The 24,806-nt window shown below is 39.1% G+C and overlaps 2 protein-coding genes across 2 annotated transcripts; one reads left to right on the top strand and one right to left on the bottom strand.

Moving 5' to 3' along the window:
- Window positions 1-1,592: 1,592 nt before the first annotated feature.
- On the bottom strand, window positions 1,593-5,050 carry nccrp1 (P1, F-box associated domain containing). The gene is made up of 6 exons (XM_035625399.2): window positions 4,850-5,050; window positions 3,759-3,839; window positions 3,579-3,675; window positions 2,630-2,725; window positions 2,081-2,219; window positions 1,593-2,009 (listed from the first exon to the last, which is right to left on the bottom strand). Exons 1-6 carry the CDS (start codon window positions 4,989-4,991, stop codon window positions 1,848-1,850), a joined length of 717 nt encoding a protein of 238 aa, XP_035481292.2. The 5' UTR covers window positions 4,992-5,050; the 3' UTR covers window positions 1,593-1,847.
- Window positions 5,051-5,874: 824 nt separating this feature from the next.
- Window positions 5,875-23,492, top strand: hlcs (holocarboxylase synthetase (biotin-(proprionyl-CoA-carboxylase (ATP-hydrolysing)) ligase)). The gene is made up of 11 exons (XM_035625398.2): window positions 5,875-6,349; window positions 10,322-10,462; window positions 10,897-11,059; window positions 12,473-13,500; window positions 14,801-14,974; window positions 16,352-16,632; window positions 18,599-18,666; window positions 19,699-19,859; window positions 20,069-20,183; window positions 21,220-21,433; window positions 22,945-23,492. Exons 1-11 carry the CDS (start codon window positions 6,086-6,088, stop codon window positions 23,114-23,116), a joined length of 2,781 nt encoding a protein of 926 aa, XP_035481291.2. The 5' UTR covers window positions 5,875-6,085; the 3' UTR covers window positions 23,117-23,492.
- Window positions 23,493-24,806: the final 1,314 nt, after the last annotated feature.

Genomic DNA, 24,806 nt, shown 5'->3' with positions numbered 1-24,806 from the left:
AAGGCAGAGATAATTGTGCACAGGTCACACAATCACAATAGCTTGAAAACAGACAGGATGTGAAGCAAGAAAGAAAAACAGGAAGTAACAGAAAAGGTCCAACCTAAAAATCCGAAAAATTATTTGAATTCAATAAAGAATTCCAAAAAGTCATTTTCATGTCCTTTTCAGGGGCAGATCCCAACAAATGGGGCCAGAGAGTCAATCTGAAACCTATATTGATCAGACAATGATTCCCCATCATATGATATCATTCCCAGCTAACATTGGGCTGGCAACGTAGTCTCCCTGTCCAAAAAGGGTCCTTGTCCAATGGCAAAGATTGCTTTGTGGTTATGAGACTTATGGGACGATGGTGACGTTTCCACTTCAAAAATATTGGCTCAGTTCGACTCATACAGACATATTGATCTTATTATTTCTAATATTTAAAAAGGTTTTTTTGATTGACAATGGATTTAGTTGTAAAATGGTTGTGATCACTTTGGTTGACCTAGTACTCCAGTTGTACCTTGTCCTATATCTCACACATAAAACAAGTCTCTAAGATTGTGTATGGATATGATCCACATTACCTTCTCAGCATGTAATATCCAGAATATTCAGTTATTTCTCTTTGAAGGCGTTTCTTACTCTGGAGCTGCAAGATCCACATCTGCCTTTAATACTATTATTGTTGTGCTGAGCCTTGGTCTGTCAGTCGTTTCTTCCTGTAAAAATGTTTTTTTCTATCTCCACTGTGGCTCAGTGCTTGTTCATGGTGGGAACTGACGAGTTTCTCTCTATAACATTGTCATGACTCATCCTTAATCTGTTAAGTGCCTTGATATGTTGTGATTTGGTGCTGTGCCAACGAAATTGAATTAACTGGTGGTTGCTGGTGGTACAGCATGATACATAATTCATTTTCCCTCTTCCCCTTATCTGTCCACACAAAGTGTTTTCTGTCAAATACTTTGTAAACGTGGTAGCACTTAAGGCCTTAATTCAGGAAACTAAATATAAATTGTACCAATAATTGCTTTAATAATGGTGACTACATAATTTACTAATAAAGTGTGAAGAACGATTAGAGGCCCATGAATGGTGCCTTATATGAAGATAGTACCATAAAAGTCACTTGAGGAGAAATTATGTGGAACATGTTTCAGCATAATGTCGAAATGTTTAAAATATTGATTAAAAATGTAAATGTAATGTTTTAATAATAATATCAATAATAAATATTAATTTAATCAATTAGCCCATGGAAGAACATGTTACATAACTTTTATCCAGTTGTGTTCAAATGAGATTTACTAAGTTTATAAAGTAAAAGTTTACTAAAACTGCCTCTTCTTTGTGTTATTAATATAAAAAATAAGCAGTCTCATTTTTTAATTGTTTCACAAGACATAAGAGGCTTCTTTTTATGTTTTTCATCTATTGATTAGCTAACTGTCATGTAATATTCACACAGTGAAGAACCATTAGAAGAAATATACTGAAACATACTCTCAATTGTCGAGATAGTGCATGTATGAGTATGTTCTCTTCATGCCAATGTATCTACAGTATTTTTTAGATACAGCAAAATAAATAAATCGCCAAAATTGTTTTGGAAGTTTTATTATACGACAGTATATAATTCCTTTTGAACAACACAAATGGTTCCCCTCCCCCTTGTTTAGAAAATGACAAAATAGAAAAGAATTAAGTCACCCTTCACAATCAGCATAGACAGTATAGAAATATAATGATAATTAAAAGTGCATGAAATCAAACCTAGATTAACTAGTCTAAAAGCAAATATGTGTCGATCAGGTTGATTAGATGGAGCGTGTTAGCTGTGACTGTTTTGCAGCATTTCAGCAGGATTCAGCCCAGGAGCTGGTTTTGACTGGTCTGACAATCACTGAGCTGCCAGTGAACAGTGTGGGGAAGAACTCCACCATGAAACTATTCTTCAGTCGGTGCAGGAACTGAACGTATCTCACACCAGGTCCATAGCTGGAGAACACATGCGACACCTGCAGGACAAAACAGAGAAGTGCATGAAACATCTGGATATGAGCTGTAGACTGTAGCAGCCAGGACTCACCTCTTTCCAGGTGTGTGAGTAAATGCTGCAGTCTTCAGTGGGGTTGACAGTGTGCTCTGAGATCACTGTGCTTTTGTCTGCACCCAGTAACTTCACATGCAGCTGATAGATGAACTCATGCAGCTGACTCTCCTCATACCTGATTAAGTAACACAGAATTTAATATACAGGGCGATTCGAGAAAACATAATTTTGCAGTAAGTCTGCCATTTTACAAAAATAACTGAATTAATTGGCACATGTCAGCACATTGAATGCTGCCAAACTGAGAATAAAAACAGTAATTCAAATATTATATAAGTTTATTTTACAAATTATAACCTCATATATTTAGTTTTTTGATTAACCTTCCAAAACACTTGGTTAGTTCTGTCAAAGAGGATTTGCACTTTGATGTTAATCATAACAGTATTTTCAATGCGCTGACTTGTACTGAACATGTTATCATCTATGCTTGCCCCAACAAAGCGGATGAGGCCACAGTGATGACTAATCATACACAGCCTATTATGAGGGAATGGTTGTGAGAGGTAGTGCTCATTAACCCACCAGTCTTGGATGACTATTTCAGGCTGAAATTCATCCAGCATCTCTTCCCACAGTCCCTCTGCCTTCAGGTCCACAACCTGCTCCATGGAGAACCAGCTGAGGACAACAGAGCGGACAAGAGTCACATTCAACACACACTCAGAATTTGGGACAAACTTGCATTTAATTAAAGTCATACCCTTGGCTTGGATATGTACAAGTTTTTTGTATATGCTCATTGGTAACTCTGTTATAACCATAACATATAACATGTTATTTCCATTACTGTATGGTAAACAGTAATGTCCCAGAGTCAGTAAGAGTAGAATGGGAGGCAGAGCCTTCAGCCACCAGGCTCCTCTCCTCTGTAACCAGCTCCCAGTTTGCGCTCAGGAGGCAGACACCCTCTCTACATTTAAAGCTAAACTTAAAAACTTCCTCTTTGATAAAGCTTATAATTAGAGCTGCTCAGGTGTTAACTGAACCATCTCTTATTTATGCTGCTATAGGCCTAGACTGCTGGAGGACCATCATGCACTGATCATCTCTGTCTCTTTCTCTCTCTCTCTCTCTCTCTCTCTCTCTCTCACACACCCCATCTCTAGCATCCAAATTTGACACAACTCAACTATATTTATTATCATAATATTATTATCAACAACAGCATCATTGTCATTATTATTATTGTCATTATAAGAACGTGTCTGACACAGCTTAAACAATGGTTACACAACAGTTCCTGGTTTCTCACTTCTCTCCACCTTTTCTCTTTCACCCCAACCGCTCGCGGCAGACGTTCTGTCTACAACTGGTTCTGCTAGAAATTTCTTCCTGTTAAAAGGGAGTTTTTGCTCATTGTGGGGACTGTTTGGTTTATCTGTAATATTGTGTGGTCTCACCCTTACCTTGTGAGTTGGCACTATACAAATAAAATGGATTTGAATTGAATTGAATCAAACATCTGACCCACCTATATCGAGGCAGTTCACAGATCACAACACCTGGTGGGATGCCGCTGCTATCATAGGGGAGGACCTCTGTGCTTGTGGTCCATCCAGTGTAGTCACCTATGATTTCAAAGATTATCTTAAGACCTAATTATCTTTGTTTTCATTTGCTGCCAAATGTGCTGATCGCATGTGTCTCTCACCGTCAGGTTGGAAACGTGGAGGTCCTCTTATTGGCACATCATGCAACTCAGGTTCAGGGGGAGGAGTATCCTTACTCAGTCCTGTGTCAGGAATGAGACACAGGGACAGTTGTAAAAGGGACCACACCTTGAAACCGCTGTAATCACACTGTACATATCACAAAGCCAAATAATCTCTTTTTCTGACAGGGTCCCTTTGTGTGACTCTGTACAAAGAACACGTACACAGATAGTATTAGTCAGCAGCACATACATATCACAGTTTTAGTTTGTAGTCTTTTTTTCCATTAGCAAACACACTAATCATCTTAATTTAAATAGGACAGTGTTACAATGCAGTGACCTCGTTCACTGATTTCTTCCTTAAAGTAATGTCAGCGTAGCTTTCAGAATTTCCTCTGGCCTAAAATAACTATTTGCTGCTGCTTTTCCTCATTACAGATGGGACTGGACCAATGAATTCTATAATAACACGTACATATAGCATAGAGTATTAGCCAAATTAAAGTTTAACAATTACCTCAGTTTAGTAGCCACGCCTCTTAAAGATTTGCTATCATCAGGTCACTTTCTTCATATTTCATTTCTCATTGTCGATATATATATAGATATATATATCTATATATATATCTATATATATATTTTAAATTATGCTTTTCTGTGCCTATATGATACAGTGTTTTTGATCAAATGTCATGAATTAACTGTTCTTATAGTAATTATATAACAAGCAGACAGTTGACTGATGTTTCCATTTCGTGTGGTTATCAGAGCACGGGGGTTAACTTAAACAGATATTAACTTAGACAGATATGGATGCATTAAACCAATCATTAGTGCAAAGGCTGCAGTGATAAAGTACAGTGAACATAAACACCAGACCAGGGACAGCAGTGAAGACATGAACCCTGAGGATTTACACACGTCTGCTGCACTCTTTCCTCATCCTTCTCCATCCTTCTCCAAACTGTCAGTTTCCAAACTAACAGTTTGGAGAAGTACACAGTGTTGACATGCGTGTCAACACTCGATCCCCCCTCAGGGTTCGTACCGACACGGCCAACGGGACGTGTTAGAGGGAGCAGTGGTACCGAAAGGCGCAGGGTTCCTCAGTAGATTCCTCCCGAGCGGCTTCGCCTCGTACACAGACTTCCAGTCCAGGCTGTCGGGCATCGGTGCGCCGATCAGGCTCCACTCAGCCTCGAACTTCTTCCGGAACTCAGCGGCAGACATGGTGCAGTCAGTCCCTCTGTAGTGTCACAGTCGCTCACCCAGGAAATGTACATGTCACTAAGGTCCGTGTTGCCACATGCGCTGCCTGGCCTCTTAAAGTCACAGTGCTTAGATGTTGCTGCAGGTCTGCACAGGTCAAAAACGTGTGTGTGTGATATGTATCTATTTATTTTTGATTTGAGAATGAATAAGTTAATAAACCTACAGGCGTGTGTGTAGTTTATTTTACATTTTTACATCTATGATTTATTGATATCTCTTCCTTCTTGCTATCACAATATATTATCTGTTAGTTAGTGATGTAGTAGTGTTATTAATTGTAAGCATTTACAGTATATAGTGAGGTTTTTAACTGAACTCTCCAATCAAAAATTAATCAGTGAATATTACTGTTAATTGAATGTTTAAAATATGTAAACGTGTTTAAAAGAGTGAAAAACTAAATGTAAAAACTTGATACTTTCCGTCCTTCAAAGCCGGTTCTCTTCTTACTGAGGTAAATCACAACGGTAACTTATGCTGAGTGGCTGAACTGCTCCTGAGGAGGTTACGTTTGAGATAAGAGATCAAAACCTGTCATAAGCCCTATACCAAATACATGCATAGACTTATTAATATTAGAGCTTAATTTGAAAACAATAGATTGTTTGATTCCGTTCTTATTTCTTATTCTATCATCGCAGCTTGGAACAACACAAGGAGACGGTGACGATAAAAAGTCACAAAAACGTAACAGCATCTCTTTTATTAGAACAATGATCCGCACTGATCAATACTTCTCATGATCATGAATGAACAGCTCAGTTTGATTTACCTCATCGCACGTGACCTGAACTCTGGCGGTAACGTTTTGTGTCACTTCCGGTTGTTGTGGCTTCCGTGAACTGTTCTACATGCTCCGGTACTGTAGGTGGCAGTATGCAATAGTCGTGATTGCAATCCGCCATAAAACACAGGCGTAGAAGAAGAAGAAGCAGCATCCCCAGCGGAGGCCTGCAGTCGACCCGTCGTCAGTTGAATTTGACCACTGTTACTTCCGCGGTCCACGACTTTAGTTTAAACGGCAGAGACAACCACGATGGCTCCCCGGCCGCATGCTAGTTAACATGTTCATAACGCTGTGCTACGTCTACATGTGGGTGCGCTTTCACAAGTGCTATTCGGTCCTGATCCGCAACAGTCTGTCCAGATTGAAGAACGGCAGCTTCAGCTTCGGCGTCTGCTTCCACTCGGCACCGGCCAGCGGACCGCCGTCCGGAGGCCACACGGCCGCACGACGGTATTTCAGCTCACTTCCACCCGAGGACACACTCTTCCTTCAGCTGGGGGACAAGGCCGTCTATGTCACGGAGCCTCAGGTTGGACACCGTAGCTAGCGTCAAGTCGAATGACAGGTCGTCAGTGGGACGTGTCTGGTCGTAGCCCTGTTGGCGTCGGGTCGGGGATGCGAGTCTCCTCCGCGGAGCCGCAGAACGGGACGGACAATATCGTTTCGTTTTAAAAGAGAAAGTCCTTGATTTTTGAACGCGAGCAGCCTGACACTCAACCTGTCGTATTCTAGCCTGTATTGTAGGTGTATTGATAACGCGCGGGCGAACAGTTAGCCACATCCGGTTTTCAAAATAAAATTGTTAATATATAAACAATATATTTACGAAATACATGTCACCCGCGTCCCTTTGACACATTGACATAATCATATTGAAATGTGAGGGAAATGAGTTTATTGATAGGATTCTAAGTCTGTTCCTTCTGCTGTCAAAACATATTGCTCCATATCAAGTTGAGATCAGAAAAACTCCTGCTACTCACATTTTGAAAATCATAATTTTTTTCTTTATCGATTTAGGGTAATAACAAATTAATAATCCCACATCTGCATGCTGATATAAATTAGAATCAAACTTTCTGTACTATTAAAAGACACTGCTCAATAATTTCTGGCAGTCACTGATGGATTTGAGTTACAGCTTTCACATAAAAAAGAAGTTTATGTTAAACTGTGAATCATTTTTCATTGCTTTCACACAAAATGCATTCAATGGCCACAATTTCCAAAATCCATGAACTCTCAATCATACCAATTGCAGAGTACTATATATTTGAAGTGGATTTTCCAAATGTTGATAAAATGTTTACAAAATTGTTAAAAATGCATTCAAAACAGAATGTAATCATTATTGCAGTGATGGAATTATAGGATTTTTACGTTTAACCTTTTATTTTGCACAAGTAAATTGTTATATGTAAGGATTTAGAAAAACTAAAGGATATTGAACCAATTTTGGATTCTTTCTCCTTAGATATACTTGAAGTAAAAAGTGTTTTTTCTATTCTTTGATGTTATACTGATGTGAAAAATCATTAAAACTTCAAAAATAGAAATTCATCATTAATGTGATGCTCCTTGTTGTTAGTGTTTAACAAGGGACAGTGTTTGCTTTCCGATTGAGAATTGTTGCCAGTGTTATGGTCAAACAAGCTAATTTTGAGAAGTCTATTGGTGATTTGAGTGAGTTTTGGAGTTAAGATTAATTGTTTGGACAAGATGCATGTTGGTAATGCAACCTGTATGAAGAGTTTTGAAAAAGTGGCCTGAGTATTAGTATTGACCGATACTTGTTAGCAATTGAATAAAACTGCAAGAACATCACTGACTACACACGTTCTGAAAATTTGTAATTTTGACCGTATCCTTTTTTCTAGCATTAAGTCATTTTTTATATCACAGCATTAAAGGGGCAGTAAGCGATATTGGCGAAAGCTTGTCTTTCTCTTTGTTGTTGTTGTTGTTGAGGATTTTACTGCACCTAGTGGGCTGTGATCCTGCAGCCTCAGGTATGCGAGATGAGGGTTGCAACGGTATGAGGTTTTTTTCGATAACCATCTCAGTAAATATCACTCTATACGGTATTTTCACCATTATTATTATTACACATGCACACATTTGTTAGTTAGCAATGAAAGTTATAAACGGGACATACTTGGATCTGAACGGAGGGTTGTGTTCAAGAAGATGGGCGAACATGTTGGATGTGTTCCTCCTTTAGCAGTCACTTTGCGTCCACATTTCTTACATGTTGGATTTCCGTCCTCCAGGACAACACCACGTTCATTTATGGATATCAAAAGTAATCCCAAGCTAGTGATTTTACTTTTAATGAAGGGGAGTGGAGATCAGTAGAATCGCCTCTCTCTGCCATGTCCCTGACTGCTGCAGTGCGTGGCACCGTTTGCCAAGCAAATGTGAATGCGATGGTGAGATTCTCCGTCCGTTGAAAAAAATGGAAATCGGTAATTAGCAAATGTTTATGGTTTACCATGGTATATCGTGAAACTGGATATCACTGCAACCCTATGGGAGACAGATGCGCTAACCTATTAATGTGTTGGCGAGTGATGTTTACAAACTGCACACTAGGGATGTCACGATACCAAAAATTTAGTAGTCGGTACCAATACCACCAAATGTACACGATACTTCATACCAAATACAATACCACTGTTTAAAATCAAAACCAAACAAGAACAATAATACTTAAAGCCCCAGTGTGTAATTATTTTTATGAAAGTCATTCAAAGTTGACGAAAAAAACATTGGTTTGTTTGTCCCAGGTGATTATACATATATGAACACATAGTTATGGACAATATATTCAATTTCTGTGGATAAGTTCTTCTAAATATCACACACTGTAGCTTTAAACAATAACTTTTTTTTAAAAATATTTAAACATTACAAAAAACAACAACAACAATAGTGGCATGTAGCCTTAAAATGATACATTTAAAAAAGGGTTAGACAATTTAGCATTACAAAACAAGATGTGCAATACTATGGATCACCTTTTTAATGGCAGAGCTTAAATTTTTTTTTCAACCTGGCCGTTGGAAGTCATGGCTTCTTAAAATTTAGCAACTCTTAATATGGCAAAAAAGAATAACAGTGGCATAAAGCCTTCCAAGTACTTAAAACAATACTAAGCATAGAATTAGAAATCATATTTTCTGTGCCTCTGAAGAGCCTCTGATATGGTTGGTTGTGTTAATGTTTGTTGACTTTGCTCCTGGCACCACCTACTCTGGCTCATACTGGCAAAAGAGAGAGAAAGAGAGAGATTTCAGTTATCAAACATACTGTCTGACAATGACTAAGAAAACAGTAGAGGCTACGGGTACAGTATGATGGCATCGTTTGCATATTGGCTTTAGCGCATAATTATAATGTTGTATTCATGCGCCTCGAACGCATCCGCCTCCGATTTACAGAACCAGGGCTGACCCGAAAACCCAGATCTTCTATTCGGCGCACAAATAGGACTGAGAGCTAGTAGATCGCTTACTGCCCCGTTAAGTGTGAAAGGCAGAAAGAAAGATATGCAGCAAAGGGGTGGATTTTATTGTATTTATTTGATGGGCTTTATGTGTTCATGTTGAATCATTTCACGAGTACAGAACGAGAAACAAAATTTGTCCATTCTTTTGAAAAAGGGATTTTTCACAAAAATAAATGTATGTTTCATAAATAAGTATGGTTGAATTTGTGCTCATTCAAAGATAGTGTGTGAAGGACTGGAAGACTTTAAACCAGTTCAGTTTTTATAATGAAGATTCCTTTGTTTCCCCTTTTCAAAAGGGCAATAAATAACCAACACACACACACACACACACATATATATATATATAAAATACAGTGATAATAACCTGACACAAAAACAACAGGGTTTGACCCCCTCAAGGTTAGAACCTGGATATAAAGGAGACAAAATCAGTGAGTTCATACTGTAAAAGAACCAGAACCACATTTCCATACCTTACCCTTTAAAGTATTTGCTTCAGAGGTATTATTATTATTACTATTTAGCCTTCCCTCATACTTGAGTCAGAGATTCTCACTTTGAGACTCATATTGGACTTTTCTGGTCTGAGACTTGACTTGCCTGAGATTATGTTGCTTTATAACTTAACTTGATTTGAGATGTTAGTTAGATCACAACAACACATGCTGGATAAGGTTTTGCTGTGTGTAGTTAAGCAGTATAACTAAATGATATTACAATGGGATGTCAAAGCCTCTATTTTCAGAACTAAAAGAAATAACAATTAGACAATTAGCAGTTTCAATTATTTGTTTAATTATATAAAAATGGCTGCAGTCTGAATATTATTATGTTGCCATAGACTCTAATCATGCATGTTCTGCTGAACCCTTTTCATTCTGTGCCTTTGACCAAATATTTTGATATCCTCTGTTACTAACTATTAATGTGTTTAACGGTCTTATAATGTCTTGAGTTCATTGTTTTCTGTGTTGTCTGTACCGTTCTTAGGCATGTGATGACCTCAGCAAATGGACTGTACTGTTGGGTTCCTCAACAGTTCATGGTCCACAAGTAGAGAATATTTCCTTCATCATAGAAGCTACAGGACAAAGAGTGGAATGCCATTCTCGTCACACATCAAATAAGAAAGTAGGCACCACACAAAGCTTATCAAGTAAAATTGTTGAGTTATTATTCCAATTTAGCAAAGATGGCTTTTAGCAAACATATTCACTCAATTTCATTATCCTGTAATATACTTTACAAAGATAATTTTACTGTAAATCACTCATCAATGTATTTTTATTTCTGTTTTCAACTTTTAATAATTTTAATGGTTATTGAAAATAGTCAATAGTCGATAATATCTACTTGTACTAGTCAGAAGGGGGAGGGGACTGGTGCATTTTCTGGGGAAAGTATGCGTGGTTGCTGCCAGCTGCCAACATGTAATTACTCTCCTGAGAGTCTCTCCTGAAATGTAGTCCTGTTTTTGCAGCAATTATAACATAATGAAGTTGTATTGTCCTGTGCTGTGGAGCCGTACAGAGTGTCAGCTAACCAGTGCTGTTTATCATGTGCAGGTGCTGAGGTGGTCCGATTATTGTCTTCCTCTGGCCTGTAGGCCTGGTCAGCCGTTCAGGGCAGTGGCTCAGGCCACTGCAGATAACTTCACTCGGCTGGGAGTTGCTTTTATTGAAGATCGCCTTCAGCTAGACAATGGACTCGTGCCTTCAAAGATAGTCCGTATGTTGCCTTTGATTACATTTCAGATTTGTCCTTTTTATAATTACTTCTATGCTTCTACTACCTCAGAACACCTTACTTGTGTGTTGATTTCTCTTGCAACACACATTTTATTCAATGCATGGCATTCTATTGTTTAAAGTAAATTCAGTAAAACAATCAGTTCACCAACCAGAATATTTTGTAGCAAACTTAAATTGTTATTAGGTAACAGGCGCCGACCACCTGGAGACTGGAAATCCTGTGAAATTAATATTTGGCATGGGTGTGACAAAATGGCTAAATAGCGCCCCCTACCACATTTCCCCGAGCTTTAAATTTGATGTAGATTAACGAAATGTGGTAGGCACATGTATCATGTTCCATTACCTCCGACCAACAGGAAGTCTGCCATTTTTAATTTTTTTGCTGCATTTTTGGACATTTTCACACATCATACTCCTCCAGATTTCACAAGAGCAAATTCAAATTTGGTATGTGTCATCTAAACACCTATGACATGAAAATGTATCAAAATCCTGAGCAAAAATTCCCAGGCATGATAACGATCTCACCCTCAAGACATCTCCATTTCAATATTGACTTAACGTCATAACACCACCTGCTGAGAACAGGAAGTGACATGTTTTATACTTTTACGTCCTCTACCTTGCAGGTTGACCAGATCCACCTCAAAATTGCTCAGAAAAGCTAAAACACAGCTGATGTCATGTAGACAAATGTGTGACTTTTCGTCAGATACGCCGGTGAACTTTGATATGCCGCCATGAAACATCAGACTGTCATAACTCGAACATATGTGGTCATATCTTTACCAAATTTCTCAGGAAGTATAACAGTCTCGCCTCCAACATTTACATGTCAATATTGAACCACAGTTATAGCGACACTTAGTGGCAACAGTAAGTTACAAGTTTGTACTTTTACGCCTTGTGCATTGCAGGTTCACCAGATCCAGATGTTCTGCCATGAAATATCAGACTGCCATAACTCCACTCCCCATTGTTATATCTTCACCAAAAATCTCATACATACTAACAGTCCCACCCTCAACACATGATCATGTCAATATTGAGCCATTTTCATAGCGCCATCTACAGAAGACCTATGTGACAAATCTCATCCAATTTACATGAAATGCACATGGTGTATTCTATGCATGATGTTCAGAAACATGATGTAGTATTACTGGGTATTCTCTAGCGCCACATAGTGGACACAGGAAGTGATATCCGCGACACACCCTGATGTGCGTGTATGTACAACGGCCCGATAATCGCTGCTTGCAGCTTTAATTTAAATCGTAATTTCATCTTTATTTTCAAAAGTTACTAACAAATAAGGGGATAATCAGTTTGCACTGAAAATTAACTGTTTTTTTTCTTTTTTTACATTTTTGTGGCGTTCTTATAGCTGTTGTCATCCAAGAATCCACACTCAGTCAGCTGTTGGAGAAAGAATGTCCACAGAGCCCAAAGGCTGAGACATCACTGTGGCTCCGCTGCACCCAGACTGAAGAGGGCGTTGTTCAACCTTTACCCTGTAACCTGTTGGCTGATCCCCAGCACACACACTGCTGTAAACGCAGCCTTCTCCTCACCCCGTGTGAAAAAAGGAGGGTTGTAGAACGACGAGGGTCAGAGCCGCTCCGCGGCACACATGACCTTGGACCAGTTGGTGACTCTGAAGTCCATTCCTCGGGTAATCATCATCACATGGAAGGCCATGGACACCACCTCCATCTGTCTAGTTGCCATGAATGTTTGGAGATGGAGAACAGCACCATCCTCTCTGTCAAATATGCCTCAGCTGAGAACATTCCAGACCTTCCTGATGATAACTCAGTCGAGCTGGATAATAGAGCTGAGACTCTGGATGAACATCAGCAAGACACTGGTCAAAGGGATGGTGTTGACTGCAATAACAAGCCACCAAATGTTCTGGTATACACAAGTGGTTGCCAGGAGCGCTTTCAGGCAGTTCACCAACTTTTATCAGAGTGTATAAACTTGGAAAACAATGTAATATATCCCCTCCAACCTCAGCAGGCTCTGAGTGATCCATGGATGGACAATACCAGGCTCCTGGTAGTAGCTGAGGAGGATACCCTGACCCCCCAGCTTCAGACCCGCTTTTTCACCTACCTGAGCCAGGGTGGCCGGGTCCTGGGGCTCGCCTCCACCCTGTGCCCTGCAGGCCTTTGTCTGGAAGTCAGGGAGAGGCTAAGAAGGCGGGTCAGTAGACTGAGCTTTATTAAGGAAGACAACACAGAGCTGGAACTGAGTCTGTTGGCAAGTGGGAAAGTCTATGTTAGGGATACTCAGGGAGGAGGGGAAGTGGAGCTCTGGGGAGAGCTGAAAGGGGAGGTCCCTGATCAGAGGGATATGGTAATCGTCAGGGTAACCCACGGACGGGATAGTGGGGAGGCTGTTCTTTGTCAGGTAAATATACATGACATTACTGAAAGTGATGATTGTTGTTGTTTACGTAGATTAATGTTGTTTAAAGTGATTACAAACTCTGCATTTAATTGTCTCATACTCCTACAACTCTGTGACATTTTTATTAGATGAATTTGTAAAATATAATGCAATGCAATGCAACAGTGCCGCTATAAATTCATCTATTAAGTAGATGCTCAAAGGCATCTACTTAATAGATTGAAGTGAATCGGTCTCTGAGTGGGAGAGAACAGATAACAAATCTTGGTTACCAGAAGTCATGTCAGAATTATTATCTTCTTGAGAATGGAGACATGAAACATCTCAGCCCAAAGTCAAGCTAAAATATTCCAATTCATAAAGGCTTCTCTTACACAATATAAAACGTCTTGTAAGATGCAAGTCACTAATTTCCTGACCGATCTCTTTATAAATCACAGTCCATCTTGAAATCTGCATCAGCCTCATATTCTTCCCTCTCAACACCCACATTCAACCATGATGGTCGATGCAAAGCACTTCATAAATATTAATGCTTTGAGGTGAACCTGCTGATCAATGTTTTTTTATGGTGACTCGTGGCAACAGCCATTAACTTATTTGGAAGATGCTTTTATCCAAAGTGACTTAAACTGGGGGGCAACACTAAAGCTGTAGTACTGTACAGAAAGCTTGAAGTAAATACTAAGTGCTAAATGTTATCACTAAGACAAAGAGTGGGAAATTATGTAAAGAAGTGCCCTGAAATAAGTACAATTCAGGTATTAGGGTGTGTGGACGCCTGCTCTGATGGCATGTGGCAGCTTATTCCAGCATTGTGGAACCACAAAAGGCACATGATGGACTTTGTTTGCCCAGGGTGCAGGGATGGCAATGCCAGACTATGTTCCTTGGAGGAACAGAGCGACTGTGAGGGAGCATAAGCCCGAATGATTGAGTTCAACAAGTAGATGGTAGCAGACCCAGAATTTGCCCTGTACACAAGCAATAGTGGCTTGGATCTGATTCTGTGGAGTTTGTTTGATGAACGGCAAAGTGACATGTGCCCTTTGAAGACTAGATAAGTTTGGTAAATGTGTGTTCCTGTGAGTCTGGCTGTGTGGAAGTTGAACTTTTTTCATTTTTTGTTGTTGCCCTTGCCACAGGCACAGGCCTTGCTCAGTCCCATTACTTGAAACATTCTCATATAGCCCGATAAATCAAATTAACATTGGGTATTAGATGAGAAGATATTTCATCAAGTTGTTAGTCAATGTTCATGTAAGGTAATGCGTCAAATCTTTTCTCTCCCTGTCGGCAGGTCCACCTGGATATTGCACCTGAGAATTTGACGACAGAAGGTTTTGATGAACTGAAGGTCAGCAATGCACTGCGTTATGAAGTCTTGACAGAGATCCTCATCTCTCTGGGCCTCAGCTGTGAAATAAACCATACTTTAGCCCCTAGCCCAATCCACTTGATGGCCACCTGTCTGGTAAGTGCCAGAGCACTCAACTGTCAGTGAAACAAGCATATTCTTAATGGTATTTGTGTCAGTCATGTTATCAGACTGTTTTCTGTGACTCTCCTGAATTTAATCAAGTTAATTGTGTGAGCAACTGCACATATGGAAACAATCACACAACCACACAGCCGCTCCAACCAAAGGTTGGCGGTTCGATCCCAACTTCCCCCAGTCTACATGCCGTTGTGTCTTTGGGCAAGACACTTAACCCTGAATTTCCTCTGACGGCTCTTCCAACAGTGTATGATTGTGTATGAATGGGTGAATGTGACTTTCCTGTAAAGCGCTTTGAGTGGTCTATATGACTAAAAAAGCGCTATATAAATACAGTCCATTTACCAATTTGGCATCCTAAATTTATGCAAATATACGATATGAGCCGCAGGCTTACTACAGGTCTGTGAACAAAAGACCAATACAAACATATGAGGGCAGTCGATCTGTTTTTGATCAGCCATCAAAGTGACTGGCTGCAGCTACTGCTCGTCAGTTAGGGTACTAAGTGGTTAGATTTTGGTGAACACTGAAGTTCACTATATCTTGTGAATGTACCCATTGGAGGCAGACTAATTAAAAAGCTTTAAAAATATTTTTAGAGCAATTAAAACAAAATTGAAGTGTGTCAGTATAATGTACACTGCAGTTTATTAGGTACACCTAGTTAATATTAATGCAATGTAATATACAATTTTAGCATGCTATATTTAGCATTGTATATATTAAAATAGTAATTTTTATCAGATATTGTTTCCTAACTACCTAGTTATAATCTTTTTTTTGAAATTACATCTTCTCCTCTCTCACAAAAGAATCCGGAATGAACAAATTAGATTTCAGTTTCAATTCATGTTTAACGGTGTAAAATGCTTCACTGAAATAGGTTTCTAGTTATCACATCTTACATGTAGGGCCCTTAATACCAACAAGCAACAGGCAAATGGAATTGGGGTCTTCAAGATTGTTTCCAGACTGTTGTGTAGGTTGAGGAAGACAGCTGCTTGCGTGACTTTTCTAGTGTACTATGTGGGGCTTGGTTCCAGTAGACCCTCACCAAATTTTGAATAAACAGCTCTTTGTGCAGCAGCGGGGCAAAGCTTCAGAGCGCTGAGTCTTGCAGCTGGTCTGTGTGTGTGTGACAACAGGCAGTGATAACTGGCCCCGCTCCTTGCAAAAGACAGGCTCTAACCGACAGAGACGCATAGATCTCTCCTAATTGGGAATAGCCAAAAGTCATAGACGAATGCAATACCGTTAGCAGGACCAATAACGTCGGAGCTTATCCATACTACGGATAATAGTACAAATAATAGTGTTATTGTCCTTCTGTTTTCTCTGTTGTCCACACAGAAGGAAAAGACCATCTTCCTGAAGTGGCTGGAGACACAAGCGGATCAAAACGGTCTCCTCAGATTGCCCAAGTCTTCTCTGAGGTTGTTGTCGTGTTCTGACCTCCAGGATGGTCCTTTTTTGCCTGAGGTCCCTCTGGCCTTGGTCACCAACTCTTCAGAGTCCCAGAGCTGGGTGGAGTTCAGAATGGAGACCTACAGAAAGAATCTAAAGACCAGTCAACTGGGGCACATCCTGCTGTACACTGAGAATGTCTCATCTACGATGGAACTGTTAGAAGGGTAAAAATGTCCCTTTGAGTTTTTGATATTTAAATATACATGCTGATGAATTGTGTTTTTTTTGTTTGTTTGGTGACCCTAAATTCCAGCTAATACATTTATGCCATGGCCATGTCAACAGCCATGGCCCAAGACATTATGTTTTTGCTTGTCTATGCTTATGTCTACAAGGTTGTTGTGCATTGACATTGGTAATAGAACCATTTGTCTAAGCAATATAGTTGATTAGTTATGGCTTTCAAAATAATGCAATATTTACTTTAAAAATATTAATATTAAATAATAACTTTAATTAATATCAAAGTTCCTCGTGGCACCACACTTCAAAGGAAGGGAAATGATAGTCAATCAACTGATTCAGTCTCTTACAATATACTAACTATTGATTTGGAATTCTGATTGATGATTAAATTAATAATTACCACCAGAATCACCACCTTGGTAGTTAGCAGAGGTTGAAGGATTTGGAGTTCTACCGGTCAGCGGTTGGCAATAGGGTTGTTATTACACTTATGCAATATTAAATAGACCAGACCCATAACAGAGGACATACCCTAGACCTTGAAGTGACCTATAGCCTTTCTAACAATTTGATTGTAGATAGTTTTAGAAGTAAACTAAGATCTGTCCTGGACACAGTAGCCCCAATAAAACTATAAAAAGAAAGAAAGAAAGAAAATAACTAAACAGAATTTAGACAATTGAACCATTTAAAAGAAACTGCAGAATAGCCGAAAGAAAATGGAGAAAGAAAAAACTAATAGTTAATTATCAAATACTTCATTAACAGCTGATGATTTATAATAAGGCAATAAATCATGCGAGAAGTGAACATTTTTATAAACTGATAATTAACAATAGAATGACCCAAAAATCCTATTTTCAACCATTGACCATTTAATTAATCAATATTTATATAACTTATTCTTATATCCAACAACTCCTAATGTGAGGAACTTGCAGTCCACTTCAGTCATAATATGGATTCAATTTAAAGTACTATCAGAGTATAAATCCTAAAACTTCCAGAATCTTTAATGAGATAACACTCAGGAAGTTTGCCCTGGTTGTGCTGAAATGCTAAGCATAATTATTTGACAACTAAAACCAGCAACCCACTTTTAAGATCCAATCTCTACACTTTTTTCAAGTCAGTTTATAATTCTCTACCTTTACCTATTACCTTGAAAACCGCCATAGTTAAACCTCTTCTGAAGAGAAATGATTTAGACCCTTCACTTTTTGAACAATTTTTTGAACAGTTAAAAGATTTAATGAACTTGCACAACATTTCTGAAAGATATCAATCTGTTTTTAGGGCATATCAAAGCACTGAGACAGCACTAGTCTAGCCTGGGACCCCTAACAAATTCTGGGAGCTCATTTCATTTGCTCTGCTAGACTTGGTCTGGATCCCTTCCATTGGGAAGTGATTTCCCCCAGCAGAAAACTTGCCAGTCCAATCACAACCGGTTAACTGATAATGGGCGGTGTTTGTACCGTGTCGCAGACAGAAGCGACTTTTGTAAAAAAACAAACATAAACAGAAGAGAATCGTCATGCGCAAACTTTAAGTTGCAACCGGTTTGCAGGGCGGGTATTGGTGTCGCTCACAGAGAGGCAGGGCAAGGCGGGGCAAGGCGAAGTTGTGCGAGGGACAGACGGTGGGAGGAGAAATAGGTGAACTGGCAGCTCCACGAAAGAAACTTATTACGTTATTTTAACGCAACATAAATCTCGATATACATAATATTGTCTTATCCTATATCGTGTTTGAAAATATATCTATATATTTTAAAAAATCTATATGTCGCCCAGCTTAAACTGCATCAGAGGCAACAGTTAGAGTAAGGCTGAAGTAAAATCACTAAGTAAAGGTGTAAAGAATATCTCCTGTTCTAGATATCCCTAAAAAGCATTTTGAGGTTGGTTTTAACGTGGCTTAATTATTCTTGTTTTCCCTCAGGTTGAATCTGCACTTACCAAAGGATGTGGGTGTAATAGCAGTGGCAGGTCGACAAAGCCAGGGAAGAGGTCCGTGCTCCTGTGCAGTGTATAGATGCATAGACAAAATATACACATACCTTACAGCAGTGGGCACCAACCCATCGATCGCGATCGACTGGTAGATCTTTAAGACCTTGGCCGAGCTCCTGAAAAAAATAGGAAAAATAAATATACTGTAGCACTGGAACAGGTAGACAGGAGGCCAGAGTGCCAGTTATTACGTTTGGCTTTTATTAAGTCCAATGGGGACAAGAGACCTGTAGAGGAGCACTCACAAAACAGCAGTTGTATAATAAACCCTAACATACACACACAGGCAAGGAAACATTCACTGAACTATGGAAATCCCAGCATCTTCACTTAGCATGCACTCACATGATAGGCTGAGATACGAGAGATGGCTGACTGACTCCTCTAACCAAGGCCTCAGACAAACTGCAATTCAGTCACAGCCATCAGACTGACTTGAGTGAGTCACATGACTGCAAAAGTTTTGCCTTCTGATGGCCTTGTTAAACTGATGCTGAATGTGATGGGAGATAGAACTACGCTTGGCTTAATTAATTGAGAATTTTGTTGGCACACACTACAGTTCTGCTTTTCGTAAATATTAACAGTAAATATAGTGACTTGTATGAAGCAAGTTGATAAGTATCACAGTTAACTGGCACTACATACGATCTACTCATTGCAAAATGTTGTCCACTATTCACAAAATATTCTGCATAATTCTATAATGCAAATAGCCATCATGCCTTAATTAGTTGTATTGGAATGAATTTTAATAATGTAACTTATAATGTATTCTCAAAGCAAGATAGCTAAATTTGATATGCCAGTTACAGTATTTTTTTTATACATCAAATTGAAAGTTGGACCAAAGTATTTCATGTTATTCAAATGCAGTTTGCCTAAAAAAAAAGGCCTCAAGTTAGTATTTTTTTCTCAATGCTTCGATAGGTAGATCTTGCCTTTCTTCAGGGCCGTCAGAAATATCTGTCAGAAATATGCTATGTTTGGTACCAATTTGCATGTTTCCTCTGTTTGCTACTGCTTCAGGTCGGGGCAGGAACACCTGGCTCAGCCCTCTGGGTTGCGCCATGTTCACTCTAAAGGTCCAGGTTGAGCTGAGCTCCAGGCTCGGACAGAGGATTCCCTTCCTCCAGCACCTGGCTGCTCTGGCGGTGGTGGAGGCTGTTCGCACACTGCCTGGATACCAGGTATCAGCCTGCACACTTCCTCATACCAGCTTTTTCAACACTTACCAGACTACATTACTACTATATTAGGCTGTACTGGCAAAATATATTGAATCACAAAGTGATAGTATATTAAAGATCAGTGCATTGGGTATTACTAGTATTGAAATGATGTTGTTAATAATTACAATAATAATAATGATGTTTGAACATATTTCAACCTTTGTCAGGAGATAGACCTGAGAGTGAAATGGCCCAATGACATCTACTACAGTAACCTGATGAAGCTCGGGGGAGTACTGGTGACCTCCAGTGTTATAGGGTCAACTTTTCATCTGCTCATCGGTAACACACTTCCCTTTATTACAGTTAATGAAACTGGAGGCTTTAGTGGAAAGTTTAATTAACTTTTACATGTAATTTAACCTTCACAAGATTGATCTAACACTGCTATCAGCATAACCACAGCACTGTCTGACTGTCGTTGCATAATTTTTTTTCCTAACCGAAAAAATTGGTAGTGCCATTTGTACAGCTGCGGTAACCACCATAAAAATAAAACATATGAATCTCAGGTGCTATAAAATAATTTAAGAATTGTGTTAGGTTATTTGGAATGGATGTATTCCTGTAGCAGTTTGTTCTTTAGACTATATATATATAGAGCATATATAATGTAATGTATATAGAGCCCAGAGTTTGCTGAAGCCAGTTGGGAGTCAGTTTTTTTTTTTCCTTTTAATGAAGAAATACTGTCCACTTCTGATAAAACCGGTGCCACAGCAGCATCTATGCTAACCTCTTTATGGATTGTTGCTTGTTGTGGAAAATTCTGCTGCCTCACAAAGTTAGATTAATCCAACAATGTAACAAATTTCTCCCACATGCCGACTATGCAAACTTTAGTCCAAATGTCACGTGATTTTCATTTTGTAAATTCAACAGTGGCTTTAAGTTTGACATCATGCCAGCTGTGTCTCACTATTGTTTTCCTTCCAAGTGAGACAATGGTCAGCGTCGCAACGTATTCATGTATTGTGTAATCCATTACTAGTTCTAGTCTGATAGACACTCTATCAGATGATTTTGATGATGCCCTGCTTGTGACAAGTTAAAGCTATTCTATCCTTTTTCAATTTTTTTTGTTTTTACCTGGATGTATCGTCAGAATTTAACAACTACTAGAAACGCGCGGCTTTATTAGTGATCATTTTGGTGTGTCATAGTAAAGGGGTTGAATATAATTAACCAGTCAGTTATTTAGTGGTCTCTCATACAATCCTTTGCAATAATTTATACAACATGTACAAGTTAAATACAGTCTCATGTTGTTTGCTCAAAATAACATAGTATTATTTCTTGAATATAATGTGCTCCGCAGGCTGTGGATTCAATGTGACAAACAGCAACCCAACAGTATGCATCAATGACCTGATCCAGCAGTACAACATACAGCATAACTGCAGTCTGCAACCACTCAGCTGTGACCAGCTCATTGCTCGCACTGTCAGCTGTCTGGAGGTCCTCATCAGCAGCTTCCAACAGGGAGGACAAGATGCCATCCTGCCCACATACTATAAGAGATGGCTTCACAGGTAAGCACTGCAATTATTGCCCTGGGCTTTGGACTCATTTAGATTCAGCTAGTACATGCATACAAGGAATTTGTTTTGGTGCTACAGGTAACACTATTGATGCACCGATTCAAGTGTGGTGCAAGGGAGTTGAAATTGCATAGTCCATGACAAAAAGAAAAATAATCAATTGTCCAATTACAGCTTGGGGGCAGATAGAGCTTATCAGACACAGTGTGATGGCAGCATGACAGCCATTGAAACATTGACATTTCACATTGAACTTTTCATGTGGGCTAGTTGGCTGTAGGGTCTCTACTCTTGACTGTCCTTTTAGTTAGGGGTCCAAACACCACTGGTGTTGAAACCGTCTTCTTTACCTTTAGATACTAATAATAATAACATATCTAAAAGCAGTTGTGTGGACGAAACAATAGAAAGTGTATACGGGTTGTGTTTATTAGGCATCAGCTATTACTTGTTTTTAAATGACTGAGTAACCATGCATCACCTTACCTAACAGACCTTTATCATCCCTTATACCCCTGCTCGTACTCTTCATTCTGCTAACCAGCTATTGCTCTCATTGCGCAGGGGATGACTTGAGATAGGGCTTTGACTGTAAGGGCTCCACAGCTATGGAACAACCTTCTGTTGTCAATCAGACAATCTACCACAGTGTCTGCTTTTTAAAGTCTTTTCTCTAAAAATGCATTTTTATGAAATGGCTTTCAATTTGATGTTTGAATTGTTTGATTGATCCACTGTTGTGATTCGGTTTTTGCTAATTTGGTTATCAGCAATAAATAATGATTATCAAAGATAATTATGAAATATTAAAATCAATAGAGCTTATTGATCAATGTTGATAGCAACGGGGCACCACCCGGAACTGAGACCAATAACCAACAAGTCAATTCAGTCTATTTAAGACTATTTAAGAATTAAAGGTGTTCACTCAAAATGTTCATATCTGGTAGATATGAGCATTTATGGAGTGAACTGAAGGTGCAAATCCGAACACTGACTCTGTCAACCAGCCTTTATCACAATGTACATGCAAATAACACAAAACAACTTCTCTGTATACTATAACAGCCTTTATTAACTTTAGCACATCAATGTACAATCAGTGAGTGAGTGAGTGTGTGCACAGGCGTGGGAGGTCACGTGATGCCAGAGAAAGGTGGCGCGTGAGACCTCAAGTTAAACGGCGGCTACCTTTAAACATGTGACTCTAACAAAGGAGAGATCGGGGACGAAGTTAACTTAGGACCAGAATCTCTCAAGCACCCACGAGTGTGTGTAAATGTTTATTGTTAAGAAAGCAAAGGGAAAGCGATCAAAGCAGCAGTAAGGCTCATGCGATGATGACCGAGGTCCAGTGGAGGTGATGCATATTCTCAGTCTCTAAAGCTCTCTTGGTCAAAGTTAAGAAGCAAATACAATTTAGTTCAGATTTGTAAAGTTGTACCTCAAAATATCATCCTGAAGCAGAACGTTAATAGTTGCTCTCTATGCTCTGACCTCAGTGGGACCAAGGTTCATCTCTGGAGTGAGGATGGAATGGAGGCTGAGGTGGTGGGTCTGGACCAGAATGGCTTTCTCCAAGTGCACAGCAAGGAGCATGGCGTGGTCTCAGTGGAGCCTGATGGAAACTCCTTTGACATGCTGAAGAACCTGGTGGTCACCAAGCACCATTGAGACCAAATTCAACAAAAATCATCTTTTTCAAAATGTGTAGTATAAATGTATACAGGTTTTCAAATTGACTAACATCATTTTATGTGCTACTGCAGAGTCACATTTTAATGTTTACACATCATGTAAAACCTGGCATACATTTGAAGTTGTTGTAATATAATTGTAATTTGTTGGAGGACATACATTGATGATGACTGGGTATAAAGGCAGCTATATGTATGCTATGCAATGGGACCCTAGTGCGTATTGTGATTAAGACCGACTGGTTAACGACCAACTTATACTACTTTCTTGGAAGAATAAGTCTTGTCTAATTATCTAAGCATCTTATCTGATGAACAATGATCATAGCAAAAAATAAAGATTCCCACTGAAATATACGGTGCATTTCTTTAAACCATAGCGGTTTACAAAATTATCAGAGAAGAAAATGACAAGTCAATCAATTCAGTTTTATTTATAAAGCACAAAATCATATCTAAGTAATTTAAAGGTGCTTTTTTTATAGAGCGGGTCTAGACTATTCTTTATATTATTATTTTAACTCACCCATTTAAATCATATTAAGATTTGAAATTATGCATAATTAGGGGGCGTGGATACTTGAGTGACAAATGACGCCAAAATGAGACAGTCTGCTCTACGGCAGATTTCCTTCTCCTTTTTCCTGTTTCACTGGTGAGTCGCATTATCGCCACCAACTGACTTGATTATAAATCCTTGAGAGGAGAGCGTTTAGACACGTCAAAAACGGACGTGTTAAGATGTTATTTTTTGACGCGTCGACACGCATTAACCAATGGACTGTTCTATTGTTTTCTAATAGGGTTTTTTGGCTGTTGCTGTTACTAGTCCTTCCTCTAAGTGTCACTTTGCACGTCCACATGTTCGTTCCATCAGTTTGCTGTGGAAACTGTGAAGACATGGCTACACATGAAAAAAGTATTTTTTTTATCTCATTTATTGTGCTTTAAACAAAAAAATCTGATAATTAAGTTAAGAGTAGACATGTCATGCTAATTACTCCCATTTACATTGGATAGAATGCATTGATGGTCCCATAGTAACATAGGAAAAAGAAAAATGTTTTCAAATATTGTATGGTCCCTGTTTCCTGGTTCTCATACAACTGTTTCATATTAATTAAATTGTGACAGACAGAATACAGCATTCTACTCAACATTTACGCTTTTATGGAGAAATGTTGTCTAAAATATTCCCAACTCAATGTGTACATAACACAGCTCTCTCTGGTTCAGCTCTCCAACCCAGACTGTCTGTTTACCCACAGTGGTGTACTGCTCAGGCTACCTGTTACTTCGTTATCTATAACTTTGCTCAACCTGATCCTCTGTCTCCGTATCCTGTTCCTCAGACCTAGTCTCCAGCCATTTAGATGGATAGACAGATCTCACACACCCGAGGCTGCAGGGTTTTTTTTTCCGTCTGCTTCGGGTTTTAATTCATTCCTGAATGCAACAGATATTGATTATAAATATGATTTTTGCAGTGTAATATTACATACTGTATTTTACTGATGGTACTTACTGTACTTTCCCTCTATACACTCATCTATACTAATGAATGGTCGTTCTGGAGATTATCCAGATAACATCCAGATGGCCAGTCCAAACGCAAAATCCTCCAATGCCCCCCCCCCCCCTAAAATGTGTATCATGTATGTTTTCAC

Source organism: Scophthalmus maximus, chromosome 2 (assembly GCF_022379125.1).
Source record: "Scophthalmus maximus strain ysfricsl-2021 chromosome 2, ASM2237912v1, whole genome shotgun sequence".
Classification (NCBI taxonomy): domain Eukaryota; kingdom Metazoa; phylum Chordata; class Actinopteri; order Pleuronectiformes; family Scophthalmidae; genus Scophthalmus; species Scophthalmus maximus.
Note: the sequence above shows the minus strand (reverse complement) of the source record. Positions and strands in the feature narration are given on the sequence as shown.

Coding starts and splice junctions, on each gene's coding strand:
- nccrp1 (XM_035625399.2), bottom strand. CDS start 4,991: ATGTCTGCCGCTGAGTTCCGGAAGAAGTTCGAGGCTGAGTGGAGCCTG. Junction 3,840..4,849: donor GAGGAACCCTGCGCCTTTCG/GTACCACTGCTC, acceptor TTCCTGACACAG/GACTGAGTAAGGATACTCCT. Junction 3,676..3,758: donor TCCACGTTTCCAACCTGACG/GTGAGAGACACA, acceptor TTGAAATCATAG/GTGACTACACTGGATGGACC.
- hlcs (XM_035625398.2), top strand. CDS start 6,086: ATGCTAGTTAACATGTTCATAACGCTGTGCTACGTCTACATGTGGGTG. Junction 6,350..10,321: donor TCTATGTCACGGAGCCTCAG/GTTGGACACCGT, acceptor TACCGTTCTTAG/GCATGTGATGACCTCAGCAA. Junction 11,060..12,472: donor CGTGCCTTCAAAGATAGTCC/GTATGTTGCCTT, acceptor GCGTTCTTATAG/CTGTTGTCATCCAAGAATCC.